Here is a 22,142-nt window from a genome sequence, read left to right on the forward strand (position 1 = left end):
AGATGAAGCTGCAGCATGAAAACAAAGAAAATGACATTACATACTCAGATTTTTTAATCAGAAGATCAAAACATTTATTATTCAACTAGAATATTTCACTGCATTTCATGTTACTCGCTTCAAACTAGTATCACCTCAGCCTGCCACATTAGTATAACTGATCTAATAATGTAATTCATTGTTCCTTTATCCTCAATATCACTACGTTTACTTGAGCACAGAATCAGATGTATATTCCCTGTAACTTCTGAATTAGTTTCCTATATATTAAATGTTATATATATTAAATACATACTTTGGGTTGTAAAGGTCTGAGGCCACATGAGTTTTTTCCGGAAAACAATCAAAAAAGTTATGGATATGAAAACGTCATAACAAGAGAAACTATGACACGTGAAATAAAGCAGATATCTTTCAGATGCTACGCTATTTTGGTTTCAGCAATAGCACTTAAGTACATTTTTATTATTCACCACAAAAGGTCAGAATTCCATGAAGCAGTGTTCAGATGACACTCAGGTGGATATGATCGACCCATCAAGGGGTTGTTCAAGTGAATAAACTTGCAGACATCGTTGACTGTTACTCTATAGCTGTGCTTCATACCAGCAGAACACTCCTTACTTAAGTAACTGTGATAGTGGCAACTGACAGAGGAATCAAACTAAGTGAAAGCGTCAGAATTCAAATTGTTATTCTAAGCCAGAATCTTTCTCAGAGGCACATCCGGTTTCTATGACGGGAGAGCAGGGAGCTCCTAAACGTTTTAAGGAAATGGGATCATTTGCATCTAAATCATCCAGATCAGGAGCAGCAAGAGTGACCACGCCATCAGAAGATCAATACATCAAGCTTTGTTTACTGAGAGAGAGAAAAGAACCGTCATAAGAGATGCTCCATTGACTGAATAAAGAAGGCTGTTCTTGGAGGATGAGCGGAATCTCTAAAACACTTCTCAGGAGGAAAAACGAGAGAAAAAAGTCATAATTGATAAATGACAGTTAAGAGATTTGCAGCAGAAGGGTATATGTGAGGAGAAAGAGAAAATAATACAACATGGTTTGGGGAATATTCAAGTCTTGGTTTGCTACCGTGGAGCTGGTAACTGAATTGACCAATGCATTCCATCCTTCAGAACAACATGCTCGCCCTCTGGATCGCATCTCTGAGGAGTAGCTTTCACACTGCAGCAGGACAGTGAGGCCAAACATGGCTCAAAGCTTTGAGAAATGACCTGAAGACCAACAGCCAAAGAGAGACGACTGTCATGAATCATCCTCCGCAGTCACACGACCTCAACCCCACTGATCATTAACGGAGCGCTAGAACACTGGACCATTGAGACATCATGCTGGGATAACATGAGTTATTAATTGAACAAACCTGTAATTAAAGTGTCACTGAAGCTGAAGGAGGACAAACAAAGATATTCTGAAATCCAAGGATATTTTTCCATTCAACTCTTTATTCTCATTTGTAATAAAACATATTTTAGAAAAGAGAAATGAAAAATGGAAGCATCCTTACTGGTGGTCTCACACTTTTGGCATGATATGAGACAGTTGACTAAACAGCTGAGTATAGAGTATATGATGGTCCTGCACATAACACAGCATTCGAATCCATTACTTTAAAGTGTATATTTTAACATTATTATTATTTGATTACTACCCATACATGATGGAACATTTTAGATGGTTTTGAACAGATCATGAATAAAAGCGCATACTTACAGTTGAAACTTGTGTCTTCATCGGCTGAAAAACTTGGCTGAACAATCCAGACAAGCATTATGAAGAAAACTGGACAGAAGTGACGAGCCATTTCTAGGTGAAGTTTACAGCACAAGTGTCGCTTTAACAATCCAAGGTGTATCCGTGTGCACTGTGGAACTCTTCCTTATATACCGAGATAACGCAGATAAACGGCGAGCGCAACGCCAAGGTTAAGTAAACTGTCTCTCTTGTTGTCAGTTGACTGATTTTACTTTTTTTCTCCCCCCCTCCCATTCTTTCTGCCACTTGGATTTTTGGCAGGTCCTTTCAAACACCATGGCGAGACACTCTGTCTCTCTTGCATATAGACACTGATACGGCTTATCTGTACGGGTTTGATTGGTGTTCACAATCTGTGAAATGACGAGAAAAGATGTCCCTATCCACTCAAAAATGTGTGTTACAGGGGAACTTTAGAATGTCGTGGAATTCTTGGCTTAAATTTGACAATGTACTTTGGATGATTTTTACATTTTGTAAGTAAATATAAATAAGAAAAACATTGGACCAGAAATGTAATTTAAAAACGATGACCCATAGGCACATGTATGGCAACCTTTGGTTTGATCACAACATTAACTTCATTCATTTAAAACAGTTGTCCTTGTCTTTAACTCTCTTATCATAGACCTCACTCTAAAAAGTTACTTTTGAATGTACTGTAACTACTTTCTGGATATGTGACCCCAAGGGCAGAATTGTTTTTATAAAACATACACATTATCAGCTGCAGTCACAGCAGATAATGGGCTCACGTCCTTGCTTCCCCTGCTTTCTCTCAAGTTTTAGGCGGAGACTGCAGGGATCACTGACAGTTGTGAAGGTCACAGCAGTGGCCCCGACGTTGCCCTGGAGACATCTCATCACAAATACTTCAGTTAGCACTCAGCTTCCAGTGCCGCCAGAGGAGCCAACTGTGAGAGAGAAGTCACGGCCCATTGACAGCTGAACAGAGCGCTCCAAATTCATGCTTGACGTGGTGCTGATGCAACCTTGTGATGCGGCGTGTGTGGCAGTGACTTAAGCAGCGAGCTGAGGATCATCTCAGCCGTGGCTCTCCGTGCGCTCTTGCTGACACGGTGGCTGGTTTATCTCCTAGTGCGAAAAGAAGGTTTAAGCCCAAACTTCTCAATGAAGGAATCTCTGACTTTGTGGAGAACGTAGCACATCACATCCAGAGGTACAAGAGGACAGACGAAACAATGACGTCAGTGTAACATCGAGCAGCCCAGTAGTACAACACATGGTAGATATCAGAATTTTAGCACTATTCAACTTTTCATTGTGAGGAAGTGTTGAATAAGTATCATTCACTGGGTTTTAGTGAGTCTCTTTCTGACCACTGTTGCTTTCTGCACTTTCCACATTCATTGTTGCGTCCTTTAAGAATAATGGACAATGGACCGGCAGTAGCAGCAATACTCTGGCCTCTTTTTACATTAAATAATTATAAAAGGTGACAATCAAAACGGAAACATTGGTAGTCAACTTACCAAGGCTACAGATACACAGGGTTTTTGGAAATACATTCTTCATGCACGTCTTAGAAAACTTTAGGTGACGCCTTTTTTTAGTTTTTAGTTTTACAGTTTAATGTATACCTTCAATAAGAATTCAGAAATGATTGGCTCTATAAGCTGCAGTGATGTTCACAAATCTGATAAACAATGAATGTCGGCAGCTGACTGACATTTTACTGATGTTAAATAACATACACTTCAGAAAGGATGTGCTGCTCAGTAATGGTTCTACCTATCTAAATCTAGTGATGTTTGCTTTACATTGTCAGGTTTTGTAACTTGGTAATGTAAATACCTTAAGGATTCGGACAAGTCATTGTACAATACAGCACATCTGAAGGCATCTATGGAGGACCCCAAGTGGGAAAATAAATGCACACGTAAGCAAGATGAGACAGAAATATTAATTTGCTGTGGCTAATAGATGGATTAATACCTGCAGTTAATAATATTTGGGTGGTTTTAGTCCTCTATCTAACTTAAAGTGTATTTTTGCTATTTGGTCCATCTTCTAGACACAAGAAATGATTGACGGAATAACGAATCATAAAAATATTACTTAGTTTCAGACCGAATGACCACTGAATCCTTCAGGAAGAATTAAAATATCTTACTTCACTTGTGGGAGTATGACAGACCAGGTTGTGGCTACCTCTGAAAATATCATCACAGCTCTGTTTCAGGGAATATAACGATTTAAACTGCTCCGTTTTCTAGAACTTATATTTACTATACTAAATGAAATATTTTTTTGATCTGGCAATGTTTGAACCTACAGGGCTTTGAGATAGTGTAGACAATTTACAGAAAATATAATTTGCCAAATGGAATAATACAATTTCTTAAGGTGGGCTGTCTGATTCTGGTATTATGACCTGAATATTTTTCAAGTACCCTACAATAATATGTGAATCTCTATATAGTGATGGATTTATAAATGTCATTCTGTGCATCCAGAATCCAAATGACAGTTTAATGTTCAACAAAGTGAAGTTGATTCACGACAGATCACGCCATTGATGGAAATGTCTGAGCCCAAAATAGGCTATTCCAAACAATGGATGAATCATCAAGGAGAATAAAGGCTCCCAAAGCTGGCCCGGCCCACAGGGCAGGAACCTGTTCACAGAATGAAAACTGACGTCTCTGGTCCTGTCATTATTGTCCAATAACATTCCGGGCAGAGGACAGATTCTCTGCATTTCTGTGTGGTTGCCACACCAATGCTATCAGTGCACCACAACAACCTAAAATACACTGCCTCGACAGGTAACACAGGTAAGTAATGAAGCCATCGAGCAATTTGGGTCATAACTGATCCAGTGTCACCATTAATCATTTCAGCTACCTCTTATGTGATTTTTAACTGTCTGGGCCCATGTTTATATGCGACACTAGGTAATGAAACACCACCCATGAATGCTTCTCCACTGTCCCGACAATTCTAGTGATTTAATTCCACATTAGCAATGTAATAAATGGTAATAAGAGTAAAAATATGATTTCAAATTAAATGTATTGGCACTAAAGTTTCCTGCCAACATTTTAACTAATGTCCTTGTGTCATGATAACACTTGGTGTGTAAATATACGGGGGGCTGACAGAAATCTGAAGGTCAAAATAAGCAGTCTCTCCAGCTTGGCTGGACCCCACCTATCAAACACAATCTTCGTTCACTCATCTGCGGGAAGCTATTGATGGGTCATGTCCTTAATTCTACACTAGCAACACATACTGTTGGGTCAGGTTGTATACCTGTATTTTACACCCAGTAGACTGTTGTTATTCGCTTTCATGCCAAAATTCTGGTGAAAAATCAATACATCTCTCACAGCTGCCCTTTAAATATTAACCTTCAGAAGGTAGGAACGTTGGTGGATCGGTAGGTAGTTCAGTACTAGGAAATTAGGAAGGAAGCTTCATAGTTTAGTTCAGTTGTTCAATAGTTTGACAGTTTACTGGCTTGTTTCGTAGTTCAGTATACTGTATAGTTTGGTAGGCTGTTTAGTACTTCAGTAGATAGTTATACAGTATAGTGTGGTAGTTCTCTAGCTAGCCACGTAGTTTGGTATAGAGCGATAGTTCTCTAGCTAGTGTGGTAGTTTGGTATAGCGTGGTAGTTCTCTAGCTAGGCAGGTAGTTTGCTATACTTTACTGTGTGTTAGTTCTCTAGCTAGTCTGGTAGTTTGCTATACTTTATAGTGTGGTAGTTCTCTTGCTAGTCTGGTAGTTTGGTATAGTGTGGTAGTTCTCTAGCTAGGCAGGTAGTTTGATATATGGTATAGTGTGGTAGTTCTCTCGCTAGTCTGGTAGCGTGATATATGGTATAGTGTGGTAGTTCTCTCGCTCTGGTAGCTTGGTATAGTGTAGTCTGGTAGTTTGGTATACTGTACAGTGTAGTAGTTCAGTAGTTTAGCAGATGGGAAGATGCAGTATTTCAGCAGTACAGCAACAAAAAACTTTTACCTGATGCCATGTAGCAAGTGTAATGAAAAAAAAAATCACAACTACTTCATGGAATGAGTACAGGGCCACAGATCATTGTATAACAGCTAATGACTGGGACAGGGTGATCCAGAGGAATCAAGACATCCATCCTGCAGAAACTGTTTGGAAAAGAAAGTCAGTGTATGTTCTGCAAGCAGCAAATACAATGCTAAGATTTAAAAAAAAAGTGAGATAAGCAGTTTAGTTAAAGTCACAACCAAACCACCCTTCAGAAACAGATAATTGACAGGAGCTCTGACATATCTCGTATAGTTGACACGTGTGCTTTGTAGGCAATTTATTGAAAATACAGCAAATATATAATTTAACACCGAAACCTTTACATAAAGCAACTGAAGACATACAGTATCTTTCACTGTATCAGTGTGAGAATTGATAAAAATTGCCTGGAACGATACTTTGAAGTTGTCACTCTTTGCCAGAAAAATTTAAAAATCCAGGACTCTTGGGTTTATTAGATACAAAGATGGACACACAATAGTACAAACAAATTACAGTTTAATCCAAGACAGTAAATATGTCTTTCCACAAATGCTGCCTTTGTGAAGTGTTGTATATTTATTTTACTTGGGTCCCTATGAGATGAGTGTTGACTCTTTATCTTCAGTAGCTACTTGGAGGCTTATTGGACTGCATTATATTGTAAGGTGTTTGTGTATCAGTCTCTTCATGGACATGACTAAACATTCTGAAAAATGACTGTTCACCTTTGAATTTGAAAGAAAGAAAATCCCTGTTGAACTCCTCTGTGACGGTAACCCGCTATTTCATCAGTTAGAAAATATTTACTAGATAGGTAGCCAGAGTCTGAAGTCTTTATATTTTTATGCAAAGCTCACTGGCAGTTACTGTGTTTGGTGTCAAGTGATGTCAAATGTATAGCTTTCGCGACCTTTGACTCCGAGTCACTGTCCAATGAAATGAAAGAAAAAAAACCTTAAAGAAATGGAAGAACTGTGAATCTTTTCCCAGGGTGTTACTCTACTTGCCCAAATTTAAATAACGCTATTTTCCATCAGTAGTTTGTATATTATCTACCTGTAGATTAGTTCATACAAAAATAGCAAGAACAAGATATACATATCATTCGGCTCTGTGCATAAAGTACTGCTGATTTGCTTCAGGTGCACATCAGGACCAGGACGTGTCTTCTTAACTGTTCATGTAATTTCCGGGGAAGCTTTGACTGCACATGAAGTGAGGGTCCATGGAGGCCACTTTGGCAGCGATAAAAGAATGTATACAGTGGAGGACGGCTGTCAGATTAGCAAACTCTAGTTCCTGTATAGAACAAATCAAGAACAAGACACATGTCGATTAGTAAGATGTTCCGAATTTAAATCACAACACGTCAAAAGAATATTTCAGGGTTATTTCAACCTGCCGTACTTTGTATTAATGCAGAGGCTGTAGTGTCTTACCGTGAGTAAATGTCGAAATTAGCTGGATTGGCCATTTTGCTAACGACAGAGAGGGTTACAATCAAGGGATACTTGCGGTTGACCTAATCACGGGTGTATTCTACCCTGTCTGCCAATTTGTTTAAATCTGTGAGGCAGTGTGAGGACAATCTTAATCATTAGAACGATGATCAAAAGTCATTTCAGACTGATCGATATTTTTTGGAATTGGAGTCCACAGATGAGAAGCAACATAGAGTGAAGGACAAGACAGAGAAGACGGAAGCAGAAAGACGAAAAGGAATTTCCCAAAAGGCAACATACCTCAGAAAACTGGTGGTATTCCAGCGGCCATAGCTCTCCTGCTGACTAAGGAAGCAAACCTTTGCTTCAAAGATTGATGCCAGCCTTAGTAATCCCAGCTGTGGGTGTACAACTAACGAACTGGCAGTTCTGATAAACATTTCAGTCCTGGACATGGTGCTTCATCTGCCCAAAATCAACTTGAAGAAAAGATAGAGACCAGCTCTACTGAATGCTTAGCTCTACACGCGGTGAATAAAAGCAGTTATAGAACAAATAAAGCTGTTTTATGTGCTGGATGTGTTGTTTTCTACGGCCTCTGCAGCACAAACGCACATTAACGGCAAAGCTATCCACAGCCTCACACACACAATCTGGCGTGTGAAGAGTCAGCTGGCAAGTATCCCCGATGGAGATTCCTAATGAAGTTAGCAAATTGGCTGTCAAGGAGGCTAACCTCTTGTTGTACTTTGATTCAGACTTCAAATCAAACTTTAATAAATCATTTAAAGGATTGGTATTTTGTAAAATTTCAGGGTTTTTGCACTTGTTGTCCTCCTAGTTTCCTTGAATCTCTACAACAAATAGGAAAGACTTCAAAGCTAGCACGGCCCATAGAGCTCAGAGAAAAAGACTTTCTGGTGTTCTGGATTTATTTAATGAGCTCTAGAAAGAGTACCTCATTAAATGTTCACTCTTGATTTAGTGCCTTGTAAGGAAAAACTTAACACTGTATACGTCATTACATGCCTTGAAATGAAAAACAAACATTTGATTACCTTCATTTCTATTTGATTGCTTTCAGCATTCTTGAAAAGGAGTTTTACCCTGGTTTTCCCATCATCAGAGGAGCCTTTAAGTTGAGAGAACTTATACCGCCACAGTATGATCTACAAAGAAGGAAAGGGATTTTAAAACATGCACAGGGATTTCGATAATAAGCAACACGTTTTACTACATAGAGGCTTGTTTGATCAGGAAGTGACATGTTAATGTGCAATAGTACTTGGAGGAAGCGTATAATATATATTAAAAAAAAAAAAAAAAACACAATGCTACTCTGTAAATGAGTATTGTACCATACTAGCAGTGATTCAGTGATGAATTTTAAGCACTGCAGAGTTAAAAGTTAATTATGAATTCAAAATGTTTAATAAAAATAGCAGCAGCAACATTGGCTAATATTTACATTACTATACAATACAAGCAGCAGTTTCAAGAGCCATTAACATAAGAACATTAAAGGTGTTAACAAGAATTAAACTTTACCTTTGAAGCACCTTCTGAGCAGGTGAACCCTGATCCAAAATCTATGGTGAAGCACAGTACATTCCCCTGGCTGCTGCACATGTAGCTTTTGGACTGGTGAGAGAGAATTGATCATCATTAATAATTCGCATTACATGTGTCTATAATGCCAAACACTACCGACAGTACTATGGTGGATTAAATCTGTATGAGCATTCGAGATGGCAGCCATACTTGAAGGCCACAGGAGTATGTTACTGTACGTGTGTAGTGCCGTTTAAAAGATCAGAATGTTCTACATTACCGTATAAAAATGATTCAAGACATCAGCAAATTTTCATACACAGTAGACAAACAGTATTATCTGTGAAGTGCAAAAGTATGTGGACTCGTTTTCAGGGTCTGGTGCAGCAATAAAAGCTACTAAATGTTTCCGGTAACTGCTGATCAGTCACCTACAGCAGCTTGGAGGAATTTTAGTCCATTCCTCAGAACAGAACACTTTCACTTCTGGGATGGTAGTGGGTTTCCCCACATGAACTGTTTGCTTCAGGTCCTTCCACAAAATTCAGGACTTTGACTTGGCAATTCCAAAACATTCATTTTGTTCTTGTAAAACCACTCTTTTGTAGACTGACTTGTGTGCTTGGAGTCGTTACTTTGGTGCAGTTTCGCTTTAGATTCAGCTCATGGACAGATGTCCTGATATTTTCTTTTAGATTGCTGGTCTAATTCAGAATTCATTGGTCCATCAAAAATCACAAAAAGAATTTAAGCGCCACTGTATATTTGTAGCAAGTAAATGCAGCCCGCTTTCTTGGGAGGAGAATAAAGAACTCACTTAGTATTCACCATACATCTTAGTGTTAGCACTCATTTACTGTCTTCTTGGTGATCAAAGAAAACAGGCTTTACTTCCCGCAGATGTTCCGATTTGTCATACTGAGAAAAGCACAGGTGTAACTAATACCTTTAACAATAGCTGTGTTCCATTTAGGTGTGTCAGTAAGACATGTCACCGAGCCAGACTTCACAAAAGAACCACCACAGGACTGGCACGCTGAAGGGGAATACTGACTTTATTCATGTAAACACGCCATGACAAGTTAAAATAGCCACCGTGAGAAACATTTAGGAGGACATTACTCAATTGTTGAATAATCAAGCAATGAGCACTCAGTGAAAGCAGATAGTCTACAGCCTTAATGGAGAATTTCTATCTAACTTGGGGTGCATTTGCAGCTATTCTGCCAACAGACTGTTGATGTGTAGGTAGTTGTGCCCAGTGGGAGATCTGTATCCAAAATATACTGGGTATGTCTAACTCAGAATAACAAGTCAAGAGCTGATAAGATTTCTCCTAGCCAGCTAACATAAAGAACACATCTTTTGAACATGTACAGCCACACAGTATAGGTTATTTGTCCCAATCCTCTGAGTGCAGTCCGTAAGAGCATCAATTACCGCCCCTTCCAGAAGCGGGAAATTTCGGGTAGACCTATACCTCTGTTTGGGAAGATTTGGGGAATGATCAGAATTTGAGTTTTAATAAAGGACCTTTGCTGGCATGGTTATAACAAAGACAATGGTTAAGACCATGGACTGGGCATGCTTCAAAGAAACATTGAATTTTGGTTTTAAGCAGGAATTAATACCAGTTTCTTTAAATTCCAATGTACTGTCGACCAATTTATCCACCCCAGCCAAATACTTGGAGCCAAGTACGTCACTTTCTCTTTTGTTCCTATTGTAATTCTGCCCAGTACAGGGCTTTTTTTTTTTTTTTGAGTAAAAGCTCTTTATGGATTGTAGTAAGCCGATCGCACAAATGACCTGCAGTGTTATTCTTTACGTTAGCATTACGAAAATTTTGCAAAATGATAGGTTATTTCATCACTGGCATTTCTCTATTAGAGTATGAAGTCCTCTGCAAAGAAATGACTCATGGAAAGTTGTGAGAGACACAAACACACACACACAAAAAAGGGGGGGGGGGGGGGGGGTCTAACTACTGCAAGCACATTCCAGAATAGCCCTTAAATTATCAGCCTTATTGAACTCCATACACTTATTTCACACAGATGCTCTGATGCATTACTTAGTGTAAGTGCAAATATTCTGAAGAGAGAAAAGCCACTGAAGCCCCAGAAACTTAACTTATTCAGATTTCTTATATACTTGCATACTTTACAAGTGTAACTGGCATTTTGTTTGTGGCGTCCTTTTGGTGGAGTATAATTATAAAGCATCATATACTGTCTCACACCCATGAAGCAGTAAGCTCAAGGTTCCAGGTTTTCCTTCTCTGGGTATTGATGATTGATATTATTGTTTTAATAGCTTCTTTTTAAAGCTGCAAGAGTTGGACAGAGAGTGCAAATATTGAGCTTCTTGGTCATTGGAGACATCACAAAACATTCTCATTAAGGGGACATCAAAAACACGTGAATTAATTTTTTATAAAAGCTGGCATGGGCAGTCTGATTATCATTCAATCCTGCACGTGAATTCTGTCTAATAATGCCAAGACACACAACGGAGGAAATCTATTTCAGAAGCTGAGAATCTTTAACATTCTATTTTACTGCTGCAACACAAACAAGCACATGTCTCACAATTCTTTTCACAGGTCTTTTCAAAGCCCTGATGAGAGTTTTTCAGCCTCCGAGGAGCATTACGCCTCTGAAGGCTTTTCTTGCCTCACGACTGCATTTTTCGGTCGTGTTCTCCATTCAGTCGAAATACCAAGAAGTAAATTCAGTTTATTTCTTTTTCTGTTGTTGTTATATTTGCATTTTATTACCACCTCTTTTTTTTGTGCACACAGTTGAGGCTATGTTGATTTGAATTATGGAGTACAGTGTGCAATGAATTTGGCACAGGACTGTACATTCCTTTTACTGAAAGTGTTTTCTGCTCACAGACCTCAACCCCCTCCCCATCTATAGTGGTGTCTGAATTCAGCTGTGACAGGGATGAAGAAAAAAAAGAAAAAAAAGCAGTGGCAGGCCAGCTGCTAAGTTCTTGCTGTCACCAAATGTAAGACTGTGTTATGACATGGTGAGCAGTGACTACACTTGACTAATTGGAAGGGATTATTATTTATTTATTTTTTTTTTCAGTGGGAATTAGCAATGTGAAATATTTTCTGAAGAGAATCTCCTTAGCGAAGTCTGACAGAAGTAAGGGCATGTGTGCGTAATGGAACATAACGTAACAAATGGGAGGATATGTGCAACACGCTGGCACACGTGCAGCGCTGCTCTGTCCTTTTATAACGTGGTCACAAAGAGTGACAAGTGACGGAAAACAGTGGGAGACAGGTCACAGAAATGCAAAAAGGAAGCAACAAACTGTGTGAACACAGCAAGCCTTGTCATTATTTCACCCATCTGTGACCACACCCTTAAACAGTGGCACAAGTATGCTTTGTCATGCTTGGAACTACACCTCACAGTGCGAGTCAATAAGGGCATACAGGATTTCAACCGCAGTACGTCAGCCAAAGATTTTCACCAGGTGTTAAGCTGCTCTTAGTGAAAGTGGTATGTCATAATGTTTTTCCAAAGCCACAAGCTCTGGAACTGTTTACAGGTTGGTTTGATATAAACTTAGCCGCAGACCACATTATGTCAACAATGATTAGATGAGTTGCTGTGACATTTGGTACACACACGAATGTGTCAATCAGGCGATCGGCAGAATGAAACTGGGTATGCCTTAAAAAGCAGCAGTCAGCCTACACTGTACTTGTCTTTAAGTGCTAGATATTAAATGCTTACATGCCAACACACGCAGAGGTGCGGCTTGTCATCAGGCAACACAGGCAACTGCTGGGGGAGCACAGGCTAGTAGTAGCAGTAGGTCTAACAAACATTAAACTACAACAGTGACAGCAGGAGACCTCCCCAAGAAGCCCCCACCACAAAACTGTCATGTACATGACTCTTTGCAGTCGTCATGAATGACAACAGCGCCCTATTCAAAATGAAAAAAAAGTATGCCCCTATGAGTGATAAAAGAATGGGGAAAAAAAGCATGAGGAGACAGCAAAAGAAGACAGTGGTAAGTGAAGCAGATTAATCCCGGGGGCCCAGCTTTAACCGTGGACATCAGATTATTTCGATTCTTCTTTTAAAACAGTAGTCAACTCAGCTGGTCGAACATTGTGTCCAGATCTGGCGTCCAAGGCCAAATCTAGTGTGTGCATCAGCATTTTACCTGCCGTTTATAGGATGCTGGAGGGGGAAAATAAGATAATAAGGACAATTAGTTTACTGCATTCTTAGTTACCTGCCAATTGTTTTGCTAGGGCCCAGATGTAGCCTAGAATAACCTCTAAATCTACCTTGAATTTAAATGAACACGATAAACATGATACACGTTAATGATGTTAGCATTTAGCTTGAAGATGTGCATTAGTCTTTTTTCTAATGCCTAAGAAAAAACAACATATTTTTCATCATAAAATTAAAATTAAACAAAAACTATAACCCGATTTTTTTTGTAGCAAATGCAAACCAAACAGTAATGTTCAAGACAGTTGTACAAAAGAAATTTGAACTTTTTTAAGTCTTGGTGACCTTCGCTGAAACTCCTCATTAATAAAATTAGTTAAATTGCTTAAAAATGTAAAAAAGTGTCACAGATTTATTTTTTGACTAAATCCAATTCATGTTTTTGTCAAAAGCCTACAAAGGACAGCAATGACACTGAGCTCCAAAATTAACAATGCAGTATAAATATTAAATGGTGATTGAAATATAACATAAGAATTTATATAACTACACTATTAAAATCCTAATTGTTAAGGATGATTTATTTAATGGTCACTGATTAAAAGTGCCTGAACCTGGGCCAGTCATTATTGAAAGAAGTTAAAGCAGCAGCTGTACTAATGTGCCGAGTGAACCACCCACAGGCAAAGAAAGTAAAAGTCTTGTTCCACCTGCAGGTAATGTGGGGAAACAACTTAAATGATTTTTAAATTTGTGGACCATATGTTTGTGCTTATAAGATATTGTATGATCTTAACAGGCAAATTAATCAAATAATAATTAATGAAATAAACAACAATTTTTCCACGGTGTCATCTGTCCAGTCGGACTCTAATGCTCAGAAAGGGGTCGTCACAAGATTTTATTTGTCCAAAATAAAAACAAAAAATAGACCAAATAAGGAATAAAGAAAAAGTGTAAACTAATGTGACTTTCATAAGTTCTGTCTTTGGTGCTAAATACTAAAAACTGACTTTGGATAACTGGTTTAACTGACTTACACTGACCTATGTTCAGGACTCACTGCCTTAAAATAAGGACATAGAAAATATCACCAAATTTCAGAACATGTGTGTCATTTGAGCCTCTAGAAAGTCCCTACAGTGAAATATTACTCAACTTTACTGCTTGCTGAGAGCTAAAAGACCCCATCACTACCACGTTGGGTTTCATCATCATCTCCAAAAAAACAAGAAAGGACAAACTGAGAGAGAAAATGCAGGCTGGACATTTTTGTCAGCTATACCCCCTACTTTTACCCCATCAGCAATGTTTATGCAATGCCCAGATCCAGTCAGTTTGAAGGTTAGCCTACGTTGGACTCTGCTGAGAGCTCCTCGGGAGGCCACAGGAGGATTACCTAATTGGCTGGAGAACAGAGGATCACAGGCAAATTGAAATCCTTCATCGCTACATTGGCTTCCCAAAGGATGGTGTCCCACATTTGCATCATTAAAGACTGAAAAAAAAAAAATGCAACATTATCATATTTTCTGGTGTTTGCCTTTATACCAAGGGGATGAAAACTTCCCATGCAGCACTGACTTGATGAGATGTATGGAGTCCATCCTAGTGCACAGACCAGTCAGGAATATTACCTGGTCAGTACTCAGTACTTAGACATCACTTCAAATAACATTGTTTGAGGTGTGTGTCAGTCAGATTCTTAGACTGGATTTCAAACTGCACTGAATGTCACTTGCAACTTGACAGTTGCACTGATCGGATTCAGCCCACCATTAGCTGGCTAGGAGCTAAGTGTGTGACTGCATCATCAAACACCCCTGCATATTATCATCCCCCTTTGAAGCCAATGTTGTCTGGCCCAGCGGTGGAATGAGATATAGTTCCATAAAGAGAGAATAGAAACATGTCCATTATTCATTTAATCTGCAGCTTTGGTTTTTCTTCTGTGCTAGAAACACACACAGCCATTTAATGTAAATGTAGAAGACCACAAGCAAATATACTGTGTGACCTAAACACATAAATTACACCAGTTCACTTGAACTTCATTTCTGAATTTCCTCCTTTTGCTTCAGCACACACGTCATACAGGGTTCTTATCTTGGCTGTGCGCTGACACCTTGGCTCCGTACCTCTTTATCACCCCACTGTGCTGGTAACATCTATCACCGAGCACAAGCTGCACAGAGGAGAAAGAAAATGGGCTCATCCAATTAAGGAGCCACTGCCAAGTTAACAATATAATCTTAATGTGGCATTACTGAATAGAATAGCTTTCACCAACAACGCACCTCGTTAACATTCTCATTAAGATCATTATTTCATAGAAATGTAACCAATGATGCCAGCGTCACGCAGCAACTCCATTTTAGCACATGCAAATTAAAGCAGAAAGTTTCAGCGACATGTATTACTGTATAGCTGTTGTCAGCGTGTAATTTGAAAATGTAACTGGCTCTGCTCTGCTCTCCCTATTTAGTTAGTGTAGCTAAGTCAGGTGGAATTACAAAAACAACAGCTCCTTGAGTTCAGACACTGGTAGAAAAAGCACGATTCTCAGTGATGCCAACGGGAGAAATTATTTGTTGTAGCTAATTAGCTTAGATAGTATCACGTCTATCAGTTGGTTGAAAATTGCTTTTGGCTGATTCCCGAGTTTCCAGCCGATTGGTTACCGTGGAAACCGAGTAAAGAAAGCCATGGTTCGTCCACCACCTCAGAATCTGAAAAATATTCAGCCATGTTGCAAAAAACTAGCAGCAGCAAATTACAGGTAAACAAGCCGACCGTCGCGGGTGCGCACGGCGCTCAGAGATGACATCATCCAGGTCAGAAGACATCATGATGATGATAAGAGGTAACTCCGGACTCAATGGAGAATAGCGCTAGCGTACAATAAAAAAACATTGGTGAAATGAACGAGTTCCGTGGCAGATAATGCGTTTTAGAGGCTGCGTTTCGGTGCCCCAGTCACTCCCACTATATGGATATACGCAGATCTAATTATCTCCCGAAGGACGACAAATTACATAAAAGTTATACGAGTGAGTAAACAATCGTGTTTTATGCCAGAAATAAGGTCCAGGTTGTAAAAAACGGTAGTTCCCCTTTAATAGTTAAAAGAAATGAAATACTTAAAAATTAAAAAAACCCAAAGGTTTGAGTGAGGCAAGTGAAGCACTGCTAGGGTATGGACGGAAGTAGCTCTTTTTGACTGCTCTCAGTTTGAAAATACCAGCTGTGTTCACCAGATGCGCCAAGCCTGCTATCAGCATGCTGAATTTTGCAGTAGGAACCAAAGTCCTGGATGGCGTTCAGTCAGTTGCATCAGACTCTAACATTGGTTGCCACTTCAAAGTTGGGATTAGTTCAACTAGTAGAAACCAAGTATATTCTTGCCTGCCATAGCTAGAACTCACTCAATTTCACTCAAATTCCATTGTCTCTGGTCGACATATACACCGTTCAAAGGCCTTAAATGGCCACTTGAGACTGGCTCCAACAGCGAGTCATTCACGCCCATTTTTGAAACAGCTGGGTGTCAAGCGGAGATGGGCACTACCAAGATGGCAAAAACCATCAACTGTAGTCAACACCAGTCCAAAACTTAAGCACGGTTTATGCTTCTGCAGGACATAGACAGCGCACGTAACCTACACCTGTGCGAGCCATTTATACTTGTGCACTCATCAGTCTGGCTCGCTCTGTAAAAACGCCACCCAAATGCTAGTCGGCGGTGTGTCTTTTTTGTCAGTTGGGTTAATTTTTGTTTCTACTTCCTGCTTCACTTTCAACAATGGTGAATGAAACCTCTGCCGAAATTCAAGTCATACAAATCTCCGAACCTCATCAGTTAACCTTTCCTCAATGTGTTCCATCTGTATTGATACAAAACAAAACAATCAATTCTAAAACAGCGGAGATAGAGAAGCAGCTGGAAATACTAAAGTGGAAATACGCTATGACCGAGCTGACCAGTCACCGCTCTCGTGATCTGCGGCCACGACACGTAGTTACCTTTCTCGGGAGGTGCGCGTCAGGCTATGGTGTTATGGTCTGTGCAGGGCCTAGGCGGTCCCCGTAGCTATGGCGTCAAATTGACGCAGAAGCATAAACCATGCATCACACTGAAAAACATTCCGTCCAAAACATAATAATCACCCCATCATGTGGAGGTTCATCATTTACAGCAGATGTCTGTATCACTGTCATTACGACACAATGCGGCACTGACTCCCAGACAAATGAAAACACAATCTTGAAACAGTCTATATCATTGAAACTGTAACAGAGCTCAGCCACTCGGCACAGCAGGCAGCATCATCTCTTCACATAAAAGTGGCTTTGAACCCTGTGATAAGCTCATTGAAAATATATATTTTCAACATTAAAGACGCGTCCAAGGCCTTTTTGTGTGTGGCATTATATCTTCAAACATTTAACTACACACACTGTTACTAACAAAGCACACTAACGGTTTCTCACTCATGAAATCTGAATTCGCCACTGTAAATGAGCCAGTCTGTGCTCCTTGTCAGGTTTGTTGGCGGATCCCTTTTTTTTTTGTTTTGGCTGTGCTTAAAGAGATGACACTGCGCCGTGTTTAAATAGTGCAGCGCCCACTGAGCCTCGCATAAGCTCAGTGTGCGCTGATTTTCCAAGTGTAGCCGAGAAGTCAAACAAATGAATTAAACATGTTGCTCTGCGGTTCTCCTCGTTACAGTGGTGGTCACAGGTGGAGTGTTTTAAGTCAACACTCACTCCAGTCGTGCACATGTGAACGCCCAGAGAGCGCAGGCACTTGTTAAATATTGATACTGTTGGGTTTGAGCAGTAATAGTTCTAAGCTGGGAAAATGATTCGTTCCTCATACGCGAGGCCAATACATTTATTCATATTAGCATCCCTTTTGTTGGGACTCATTACAGTATATTTATGGTGTCTGCATCTGTGAGCACTGAACTGACTCATTATGTGTATTAAAGACAGGGCCAGATGCTTCTCTCTGAAAATGATCACCAAATAAGCTTTTATCTCTTGCGCAAATCTCCCCTAAAAAGTGAAATAACTCTAAAACTACTAAAATACTCATACAGATGAAGCATGAATCTCATCTTTATAGGGTTTGTCCAGCTTATACCACTTTCAGCAGATCAACTGGCTAATATGTAGTTAGCATGAGGCACTGTGCACTGCGGGAGGCAAGTAATCCTGCAAAGCACATAGTTATTTGCTTTGCGGGATTATGTTTTACTTGACAAGAGCACACTTTTTTTTTTAATTCCTCCCCGTCACTTTTTTTTTGTATGCTATGCAGTGGAGGTCAACATACTTCAGGTCAGATTTGTTATTTACTTCAACTCTGGTTGAAATAACTGTGCATAAAGTTTTACAGCTTAATTTTTCTTGTACTGTAGCTGCCCAGTAGAGCACATTTAGTGGGATCGACTTATCTTTTCTCATCAGCTACTTTAACATATATCCTTTGTTTAGGTGCAATCTTTTAGCTGCCATAATCATAGACCCACTGTGGTTTGGCCTCAAGCACACAGATTAAAGCCTGTCAAGATGAATTCTTGGGTGATCTCGTAATTCAATAATGCAATTTAATGGACGGAATGACTGAACTATTCAAGATTTCAGATTCATATCAGCCAGTAGAAAAGCTGCGCGGTAGCAAAGCCATATGCAAGATGTGCCAACTAGAGTTAAAATAACGTGGAATTCTCTTTGATAAACGGTAATATCTCAAAATGAAATGATAGTGTATCGAATATCGAAACCTTGTGAATCAGACTCGAATCGATTCAGGATATCAGTAGTGATACCTAGCCCCAGCACGAGCACCTTAGTGCAGTATTTTTCCTAGAAGGCCACTGTGTTGCCATCTTTACGCTGTTAGGCCAAATGAAATGTGAAATGTGATGGCGAAAACGTGTGAAAAACCACAGCAACGCCTTGCAAACAGCTTTACAATTTTTTTACGAGGGAAGGGATGAAGCAAAGTATTCAACAAGTTTGTCCAATCTCTGGGGAACTTGTTTTTTTTTTTTTGTGAGCAACCGTAAACGCTCATCTGCTTTCCCACATCCAGCAACGTCTACACAGTGTATGAAACGCTCCCCAACAGCGCAAGCACTCCCACATTTACTGATTGGTGGAATTTCAATCTGAATAGCATCAACAAATAACAAAAGCATCGTGGGTTGCGGGTGGTTCACTCAAACTGCATAACTGTAACACTACGCTCTTTGATGAAACAGGCAGCAACAGAAGTTTCTCAGATAATTTAACCTCAAGTGACGGAAACAATAATACAGCAGCACCTAATGTTAGAAAATGTGAGTTTTGAGTTTCACTTGTGTGGAATACAAATGTCGTGTAGCCGAGTATTAGGCAGTCAGGTCTCTCCTATGTTAAAACTGCTATTTAGGCTTTGGAATTAGCATGCGCTGAATTATGTGGAGAATGTAATGAGTCCAGTGGAATTATGACTCTAAACTCTCAGTGACCACATGAACCTTCCTAACATAAAGGGATTAAACATGGTTCCTAAGACTTCCAGATTGATGGTGTTTGCCTGTGTCAGACTCAACGACGCTCTGTGCTGGTATAATACCCACATGCAGCATCCCATTCCGCTGGTGGAATAAGAAGTCCTTTAATTATATCGTCTTCCCACGTTGACCCGGAAAGGATTTCAGTCTGCGAGTGATTTAAACATCTTGTGACAGGTGCTCTGCTTTGTAATATTTATAAATGTCCCTACTTAAGGGTCCCGAGCACCAAAGCCCTCAGGCTTCATTGCATTTTTTAGCCTTTATCTTTGGTTGGCTGCACCAGAGGGGTGAAAGGCTTGGATTGGGGTAAAATTAAAAAAGACACCGCTGGCCATTTCGTGAGGAGTCCGACCTGACGTGTGGCATACTTTTTTAATTCGGGAACACAATGTGCGATCATGGCTACGTGGAAGGTTTGTGACACAGATAATTGCAATTATGAAGCAGACATCTGCGCTTGTGATTGAGCTTATTTGCAGAAGGTGAGTCTCAGTAGTACAGCTCAGACGAAAAAATAAATCATGAATGAATTAAGCAGAGGCACGTGTCATGCTGTCTGTTATTCAGAGTTTTAGTATACGTTGGCCTCCAGTGATATTTGACAATTCATTGTTACCAGAATTCTTCTTCGGATGATTCATTTAATGTGACCAACTAATTTGTTGTATTAAATTAACGTGGAAACAGGATGACTGGCCTCGTTTTATTCCGCGTTCCATTTCCATGAGGCGAGGAAGGTTTTCAGAGCTGCTGAGCAGGTTTCACTAAACAAATAAATAAAAAATACATGCTGGAGTCAGATGCTGCACACTGTTTAATTTAAATAATGTAATAGCTTATACTTTTTTATCATTTAAACATTAACCTTATTCAATAATTCACAACATGTGTAATATGCAATGCACAGATTGGAGAAAGAGCAAATAATAAGATGAGACTTCCCAGGTCCCAAAAGGGGAAATTGACATAAAATGTAATTTGTATGTACATGGGGCTGCAATAACATGTCACCCTCAATAATGTTATTCATTTCCCCCAGAAAACTAATTCTGAATAAAAATAATTACATATGTTCCTTCTTTATATACAAATAATTAGTTTTTGAATGGCTATTATTTTTCTTTTGTGACTTAATTGTGAAGAGTTTGTCCTGCTGTTACATATGCGAGGAAAAACTCTCCTCTTTTCAGGTGGTCCTTACCTCGTCCATTACAATCACAGCACATAAAGACACAGAAAATACTCACCAACAAAACTCCACATGCAATCAAACTAAAACTCTCAGACATTAATTAAGCTTATTTTATCTTGCTTTCCTATTTTAAACACTGTAAAGTACAGCCCTCTATTTAGCTTGATGCTGCTGGACAACATCTCTAGAAAGAAGTTAATGAGGCTTAGCAAAGAGTAAACAGAATGATTTAAAACAGGAAACGTTTTTCACTGATTGTGGAATATTAGTTGGTTTGTTGAGATAATGGCGACTCTAATTTTTCAGTTTTGTCCCATGAACCACTGGAGAAGAGGATGCAATAAAAGGAAGTCAAACAGTGTAAGGAATACAGAAAGCAAAATGGAAATAAGGCTTTTTTGCCTTTTGTGTTATGTTAATTGCGTTCTAATCTTTGTCTTTTACTAAATAGCTGCTGTTCACCACACTATACCCTTCTACAGTTCAAGCAACCGAACCTCTACCATTCAAAATCTGCACTGAAGCATTTCCTTGATAACCATGGATGAAATATTTCCTTCTTGTGTATTATTTTTATATCCCTCATCCTGACATTTTAAACCATCTGTGCATTTAGCGGACATTTTTTGCTTATCTTAGGAACTATTTGTTGAATTACTATCATTTAATATTTAATACCTGAAGCTATTGACTTTGCCAGACTCCCTGCTGTGTTTACACTCATGTTAAAATTCTTCCCCAGTAAATAATGCCTGGTGAGTCTGCCTTTTTAAAAAAAAAAAAAAAAAAAAATCCCTGTGGGTATCTAACAGTAAAAAAAAAAAAAAAAAAAGGAAATATTTCACATACACATTTACTGAGCAGTCTCAAATCGGATACATGCATATTGTAGTGAGGTGCAAAACGTTGTGCTGAAAGTGTTTTTATGTATGTGTCTACTAAAAAGTAAATGGGAGTTAAGTCAAAATGTTAACATGTTAAAACAAAGAAAATTAAAATTAGGAAACTAAGACCTGGACAATTCCTTTGCATCTTTAACTGGACCCTTAGTGTTGATGCTTGAGCCTCTTGACGGACATAAGACAGTTGCTTCCTAAAATTGCTTAACGAAGCACATGCTACAAGAGCTTTACACTTTAAACATGTTTTCTTAAGAAGCAATTTAATGGCTCATTGATGTGAGGACTAATTCCTTAGGTTCCTTGTGCTAAATGCATTTTAACTTGAAAAAAAAAAAACATTTATGGAAAACAGAGCGCTGGCTGCCCTTTCAGTTTTCAAATTTTAATTAATTCCTTAATAGGAACAAATGAAATCAACAAAAAGAATACTTCATCGCATGCAAATCACTTCTTGCCGCTCAAGCATTAAATTAGTAGGAAGAGGCAGTC

At 39.2% G+C, this 22,142-nt stretch overlaps 1 protein-coding gene across 1 annotated transcript in view; it reads right to left on the minus strand.

The window, feature by feature from the left end:
• Window positions 1-5,272: 5,272 nt before the first annotated feature.
• sntg2 (syntrophin, gamma 2) overlaps window positions 5,273-22,142 on the minus strand; it is a 70,508-nt gene continuing 53,638 nt past the window's right edge. Inside the window, exons 14-16 of the mRNA XM_084569851.1 lie at window positions 8,777-8,869; window positions 8,287-8,397; window positions 5,273-7,085 (exon numbers count right to left, since the gene is read on the minus strand). Of these exons, the coding sequence (XP_084425977.1) occupies window positions 6,957-7,085; window positions 8,287-8,397; window positions 8,777-8,869 (333 nt within the window). The 3' untranslated portion in view covers window positions 5,273-6,956. The remainder of the gene's footprint in view (window positions 7,086-8,286; window positions 8,398-8,776; window positions 8,870-22,142) is intronic.

Source organism: Chelon labrosus (genome assembly GCF_963514085.1).
Source record: "Chelon labrosus genome assembly, chromosome: 20".
Taxonomy (NCBI): domain Eukaryota; kingdom Metazoa; phylum Chordata; class Actinopteri; order Mugiliformes; family Mugilidae; genus Chelon; species Chelon labrosus.